At 37.3% G+C, this 7619-nt stretch overlaps 1 protein-coding gene across 1 annotated transcript in view; it reads left to right on the top strand.

Annotated features, from left to right (window-relative positions):
• Positions 1-3010: 3010 nt before the first annotated feature.
• LGSN (lengsin, lens protein with glutamine synthetase domain) overlaps positions 3011-7619 on the top strand; it is a 28323-nt gene continuing 23714 nt past the window's right edge. Inside the window, exons 1-2 of the mRNA XM_049653170.1 lie at positions 3011-3036; positions 6652-6718. Of these exons, the coding sequence (XP_049509127.1) occupies positions 3011-3036; positions 6652-6718 (93 nt within the window). The remainder of the gene's footprint in view (positions 3037-6651; positions 6719-7619) is intronic.

The raw sequence follows: 7619 nt of genomic DNA, 5'->3' as shown, positions 1-7619 counted from the left end.
TGAATATACATGTACACTTTCAATTCCCACAGTTGTTCTAATAAAGCATTATAATGTTATTAGGATCAAAACTTAGTATTTACATTATTATGTAAAGCTATTCACAGTTGAGCCGTGTAGTATTATTACATGATTCTTTTTCCTGACCCACATCATTTTTTTCTTTTCCATGATGTTAGCAATTGTCTTTTTTTCCCAGTTGCTTATGTATAAGTATCCTATGTAAAATTAGAAATTCAGTCTCGGGGCGCCTGGGTGGCTCAGTAGATTAAGCGGCCGACTTCAGCTCAGGTCACGATCTCGCGGTCCCTGAGTTCGAGCCCCGCGTCGGGCTCTGGGCTGATGGCTCAGAGCCTGGAGCCTGCTTCCGATTCTGTGTCTCCCTCTCTCTCTCTGCCCCTCCCCCGTTCATGCTCTGTCTCTCTCTGTCTCAAAAATAAATAAACGTTAAAAAAAAAAAAAAAAAAAGAAATTCAGTCTCAATTATTCCCCCAAAATTTAGACACAAGAGATGTTTTATTAATTTATTCTTTTTGAAAGTTATTTCTTGAGACTTTGCTCTGAAAATATCTGACAATACTTTACTTTTGCTATTCAGCCGTCATTCTGAGATTTCACCTTATCAGTTTCCTGGTGCTTCTCTTTACTCTCCCCCATGTGGATCTCCTGTTACTTGGGCCTGTGGTTTTCTTCTATTTTGGTTTCCTACATTGGAAAACCATATCCTTCATTAGTTTTCTGAGAAAGGGTACATGAGTGGTATGTGAAACATGTCATTAGTTTGTTCATTTGATTGTTAGTTTTGACTCAGTATAGAATAATGGGTTAGGTATTTTTCCACAGAACTTTGAAACCTTTTCTCCATTGTTTTCTATTAAGAAGTCTGGGTTCTTTTGGATTCTTCATACATTGTATATGTTAGTGTTCTGAAATTTTATAATAGTGAGACTAGATATGTATAAATTTTATTCCATTTAGCTACTTATTCAGTGTAACCTTTCATTCTGAAAACTCATGGCCTTCAATTCTGGGAAATGACTATTTTTGAAGATACCTTCCCCTTTATTTTTCTCTATTATATTTTTCGGAGGCTCTTATTATTCATATATCAAACCTCCTAGATTGGTCATCTTTTTCTTTTTTAGTCTCTTTGATCTTATTTTTTTTTTTACTTTTTGCTTTTTTCTCTTATTTCTGGAAAGTTCTACAGTGCACGCTGTATTGTTTCTTGACTTTTCTCACTGATTACTTAGGATTAGCTTACTGTGGTTTGTTAAAAGTTTGCTACAATTTTTCAACATGCTTTCTACCATCCAAATCTTTTTTCTGTTGTCCTCATTTCCATTAAATGAAGGGTTAAAGAGGGTTAAAGAAAGAGGATGAAAACTTCAGCTATAATTTTTTTACTCTTCCTTTATTTTAAAATTTTTTTTAAAGTTTATTGATTAATTTTGAGAAAGAGCAAGCAGGGATGGGGCAGAGAAAGGAGAGGGAGAATCGCAAGCAGGCTCTGTGCTGTGAATGTGGAGACTGACATGGGGCTTGATCTCGAGAACTGTGAGATCATGACCTGAGCTTAAACAAGAGTTAGATGCTCAACTGACTGAGCCACCCAGGCACCCCATGATTTATTAAAATTTCCAAAGAAAATCAGCATTTGGCTTTGGATTAAATTATGAAAAATCAACCAAAAGTAATTAGGCAAATAGGTCTAGTTTGATTTTTTTAAGTTTTAAGAGAGAAGTGAAAAACTTCTTAGATATTAAGTTTTGTAATTAAGAACAGCGAATAAAATTTGTCAGCAATATAGAAACTATTATAAAAAATGTGTTTGAATTTTATATTATGGTTTGGTTAGAAGTAGACACAGAGGATAAACTGAGAAGACCTTGAAGTTTATATGGTAGACAAGGAACACAAGGGAGACAGGTGGAAAGATGAGCAAAGAAGCAAAGGAAAAAATAGAGTTGATTACAACAAACATAAAACAATATGCAGTTATGGAAATAGAACAAAAGAGTCAGGCCTGGCTGATGGGCTGGAGTGTTGGCTTGGGCTTCCTCAGGCCAGAGTCCAGAACAGAAGTGATCAGCTATGGAGACTGTACACTCATACATGGAAAATGCTTAGAGAGGATTTGATTTGGTTCAGAACACTTCCCTCCTCTCCCCCACCAACATGAAGTCACAATTGAAGGCAACAGAAGCATAATTTCAAACTCTCTTTGAAAAAGCATTCCCTATTCCTCTGACTGAGTTAGGATTGTTTCTGGACCATGTGGGGGCAACCTGTAGATCATTCTATGTTCCTTGTGGCCAGCTGGGAAGGGCGGGGGTTTGTCAGAGAGTGACATTTGTAAAATTAGAAAGGCTAAATAAAGAAAAATGGTTGTGGCTATATAGCAAAGGACCAGAATTAATTTAGAAGCTAGAAAGGACCCTAGAAAACAAAAGGAGAGGAAAGGAAAGGAAAGGGAAGGGAAGGGAAGGGAAGGGAAGAGAAGAGAAGAGAAGAAAAAAATGGGAATTACAAATGAGTGGATCTTTGCCATTGGTATAAATCTGGGTCACTTACAACTGTATTTTTCCATTTGTGTTTTGTCTGTGGACTGTGATTGCATAGTTGTCTAATAAATGTTTCATCATCTGAGGCTAACAATAGAGTTCATTCTAGAATACAATTGTTATATAACAAAATTCAGTATGTTGGAGAAAAAGTCAATCAACACAGTTTTAAGCTCTGCAATGTCCTTTGTTTGTAGGGAGTCAGGCATAAATGAGCATTTGTCATTCGACTCTTCTAGTGCATTTCCAGCATACTGTGCCTTGGGCATGACACATCAGAGTCTGGTGTTTATCTTTTATTACCTGCCAGACCCCTCTGGAAAAGAGCCTCAATGGAATTCATCATCTGCCGTGTTTGTTTCAGGTATACATATAAATACGTGTTGAACGCATTTGTTGGGGATTGTGGTTTCCAAAGTGGACTTAAATAAAAAAGTGTGAGATGGATGATGAAGGGGACCTTCTACAGGAGGTATGAAGTTAATGGTTAAAATGTTATTTACCAAAATACTGACAGCAAAGCTTTTTATTATTCTATGTGAACTATTTGAGTGCCAGTATGAATAAGGGCAGCATGATTATACTTGTTTTATGTCTGCTTCAGAGAAGTTGGTGAAGACACTCTCTCCTCTACTACACGTTGAGTTTATAAATATAATCAAAACTAAATTCAGAATTTGCATTAGAAAAGCTCATTTAGTTTGAATAATCATTGAAAATAACTTCACTAGGCACTGCATTTAGGAAGCATAAGGATGGTGTAGAATTCTTTTATGCATATTTTGGTTGTTTTTAAGAGCACAATCTTTGTTTTTCTCAAAGCTTTTGTCTCATAATAAAAATGCTTTGAGGTTAAGTGGCTAAAGGTGAGAACCCATTTTCAAATTATAATTGAAATGCATGGCATTTAAATAGTGATAGCCTCTCATCTGCTCTAGAATATATTAAAATACTCAGTTGTCAACATGTAGCACTTCTCACTAGTTTTTAATGGGTATGTACCCAACTTTTGCTCTTGTATTTCTGACAGACCATTCTGGAAGACTGAAAGGTAGACTGGGAGGTGCATTGTGGTCGAATATTGGAGAATGTGGGTTTTCTTTAGATGGATTTAAGAAAATAAAATACAAGAAGCACATCTACTAAGTGCAAAGCATAGTGGTAGGACGATGCACTGTGTTTGAAATAGAGGCATAGAGAAAATAGACCTGATCCCCCCTCCTCCATCTAGTGGAGAAGACAGCTTGAAGGCTAAGGAAGAGTGGGGTCACTGCTACGTAGAATGAGTGTGAGCTGTGTGCTTTGGGATGGAGACAACAAATGCACTTTCCACAAGGAAACTGGGTAACAGTATGTGAAGAAGGGATTCACTGAGGAGTAGCTGTGGCTCATCACACAGTGTCCTGTCATTGTCAGAGGTGTCAAATGATGGACACATTTAATAGAATGATTTTATCTGAAAGTAAATTTGGAGCTGAGAATAAATGATGACTTCGGGAAAGTAATTAGAATGCACATCATTACCTTTTTAAAAAATTTCTTTTAAGTTTTATTTGTTTATTTTGTGAGAGAAAGAGAGCATGAGCAGGGGAAGGGGCAGAGAGACAAGGAGGGAGAGAATCTCAAACAGGTTCTGCACTGTCAGTGTGGAGCCCAATTCAGGGCTCAAACCCAAGAACCGTGAGATCATGACCTGAGCAGAAATCAGGAGTCAGATGCTTAACCAACTGAGCCACACAGGTAACTCACCTTTTCAATTATTGGCGTCTAACTATTCAACTTCTTCTTGTTCTAGGTTTTATTACACCTGAGCCTATGACAAAACTGTATTTCCCACCCCCAGCTGTATTCCCAGGTGGCCCAGCTTTTGTGAAAATCTTTAAGTGTCATAGTCTCCCAAGACCAGTCTAGACCAAATGTTGAGTATTCATTCACTCTTAGGAGAATAGAAAAACTAGCAATATGATTTTGAAGTACACAATTTTCATGGCAAGAGAAAAACCCTGTGTCTTGGGAAAAAGTTCTTTGATAACTGGGATAGAACATTATATTTACCCAACTCTCCTCTGAATAACCCCTGTGTTACCCTGTGTAGGGTCATATTCTCAGGAAGAGAAAGAATATGGAAGGTGGGAGGGAGATGGTGTGTGACATTCCGTTTCTACTTAACTAATGTCTGGAAAAGGACAATAATTTTGTTCCATACCAGATGTTTTGGTAACGTGAGCTGCAGCAGCATGAGGTTAACTGCAAAAAACACAGCAGCTGAACAAAGACTCGATGAATCAAAAGGGCAGATTGTGCGTGTGAAGAAACTCTCCCAGGTGGTTACTTCCCCAGCCCGAACAAATTCTTTGGTAGAATCTTCAGTGAAAATGAACAGTTATTAATCTTAGATTTGGTATTTCCCTAAAGAATATTTTACTGAGATTCTCTATTCAAAACAATGTCATAAAGTCGTGTGTTCAGCCAAATTCTCAGCAGCAGTGAACAGACAATAGATCAAAAACACATTCTTATTCCTGAAAGTAGACCCTATGGGTGTGTGAAGTTGCAAATTGATGGAAATGGCAGGACATCATAATAATTAAAAGCTATTTATCAAAACCTTGCATGTAGTCCTGAGCTGGGTGATACGCCAAGCGAGTTGGGTAAGATCTGTTCTCTGCCCTGTAAATTATGCATCTGTGAGGTAGACACAGAGGAAAACACCTGCACAGGTAGACACAAAGGGGTGATGCTTCCAGACTGCGGGACGAATGGACCCCGTCTGGGTGAGACCAGAGGTTCATCCTACTCTGCAGCCTGTATTGTGTGTGTGTGTGTGTGTGTGTGTGTGTGTGTGTGTGTGTGTTGGGGCATTAAGTGCAGCTCCGTGGGAAGCTATGACTGACTTTCTAGAAGTAGGACTCAAGGCTAGAGATTTCCCTACTCCAACTTACCCTCTTTTCCCTGCTTTATGCTTGTCTGGGCAACTCTGTATAGACTTTCTGACTCTATTTTTATATTTTAAATATGTTTTGTCTCTTAAACATTCAGTTTTGTTTTTAGATTTCAAGGTTTTTAGTTCATTTTATGTTTATTTTTATTTACCTTGAATCTACCTCCCTTTAAGTACCTCTCTTAATGTTAAAAATTAGGTTTGTGTTTCACATACCTAATACACTCCCCAAAACCGGAATGCCTGTGTTTTCATCTTGGCTGTACTACCTACTAGCTGGGTGAGCTGGGACAAAGTATTGGATTTTTCTGTGCTTCATTTGGACATTAATAGTACTGACTGGAAGAGATTTTGTGAGAGATTAAATGAGTTAATACAAGTCCAGGGCTTAGAATAGTGCTCAGAACTACTGAATAACAGGAGTTATTCATATGCACTTTACTATGTTGTAGATGACCAGCAGTGTTTCCCCTAAGTTTTCATTTTTATAGCCTTGAGGAGTTTTGCACTTTTTCTTTTACATGGTAGAACTTTATTTACCTTTTTTGGTAAACGTTTGTTTGTTTGTTTGTTTATGAGAGAGAGTGGGGGAGGGGCAGAAAGAGGGAGAAAGAGAATCCCAAGCAGGCTCCACACTATCAGCACAGAGCCCAACCTGGGGCTCCATCTCATGAACCGTGAGACCATGACCTGAACTGAAATCAAGAGTTGGACACTTAACCTGGTGAGCCACCCAGGTGCCCCTATTTGCCTTTCTATGTGATAATGATGACAATTACATGTGGCATACATTTATATAAATAAACACATATTGATCCACTTCTAGCCCATTAATGTTTTTCCAGGGGCAGTGACTAGAACTATATTTAGTATTCTAGCCATAAACACATCACATTGTTTTTAAAAGATGGAACTCCTCCTGTCACATTGAAAATATTCTTTTTTGATGAGGCCCAATATTTTTATCTGCAATGGCCTATTAGCTGATATCTTTGCTGACAGTTCTATAATGTTCTTGGATCTTATTTCACTCTATATTATAGAACTCATTACCATAAATATATATTATATACTACATGTATATTTAAATTTTTCTACAAATCTTCTCTCACCTTTGAAACATATTTGTTTTTATGCCCATCACAGAGTCTGCAAAAATTACTTTGATCCTATTTACATGGATATTTTTAGAGACAAAATCTTCATTTCTCAGGTAAATATGGAAATTTATTTTTCAGTAAAAAAAGAAGGTCAGTACTAGCATCAAGCTCAGGAAATTGACCAAACTTTTTGTCCTTTATTATTTTAGCTTCATTTGTTTTTTAGCTTCATATTGTGAAAATAACATGGTGTTAGATGTTTATAAAATCATTTTTCCCCTCTCTGAAACTATTGACTCTGCACACTTTTCTCATATTGAATGTTGTGTTCAAGATTTTACCTGCAGAGGAGAGATTGGCTGTAGGCTTGGTTCTGCTGTTGCATATTTTGCCATCTTGTTGGGAATGGAAGTGAGATGCCAAGCACTTCACATCATTTACAGCCATAGGGGCAGCCAATAATTAACGTTGTGGCCCTTCTTTCACATAGAGGCTCTTTACAATGATAGTTTCTCTATAATTTTTGGGCAGAGATGGATATATAGGTGGAACAGGGTTCCATCTAACCTACCAACTTGGATCTAGGTTATTTTACTGCAAAAGTGGTGAGGACTGGAAACTATCTGGGTCATCCCTGACAATTGACTATCCAACCCCACCACAAATGTGCTGGAGGATGACAAATCTGACATGTTTCCAAATAGCTCATCCTATTTTTAGCCCATTATAGTTAAGTAAAATTCTGATTCTCTGTAACTTCCAAGGAATGTATCTGTAGTTACCTTTACCTTAGGTTTACCTCAAAAGACAGGGATGCTACTGAACTCTGTGTTAAAATGTGAAGTTAAAAAAAATCAACTTGAATTTCCTGCTGCCTTTTATATAAAACTGCTCAGTGTTTAGCATTCTTAAAGGCAACATTTTTAGTTTTCAATATTTTGTTGCTTGAGGGCACCTGGGTTGCTCATTTGGTTGAGCATCTCTTTAAAAAAATTTTTTTAATGTTTATTTATT

Source organism: Panthera uncia, assembly GCF_023721935.1.
Source record: "Panthera uncia isolate 11264 chromosome B2 unlocalized genomic scaffold, Puncia_PCG_1.0 HiC_scaffold_24, whole genome shotgun sequence".
Lineage (NCBI taxonomy): Eukaryota > Metazoa > Chordata > Mammalia > Carnivora > Felidae > Panthera > Panthera uncia.
This window is presented reverse-complemented; position numbering and strand designations above follow the sequence as displayed.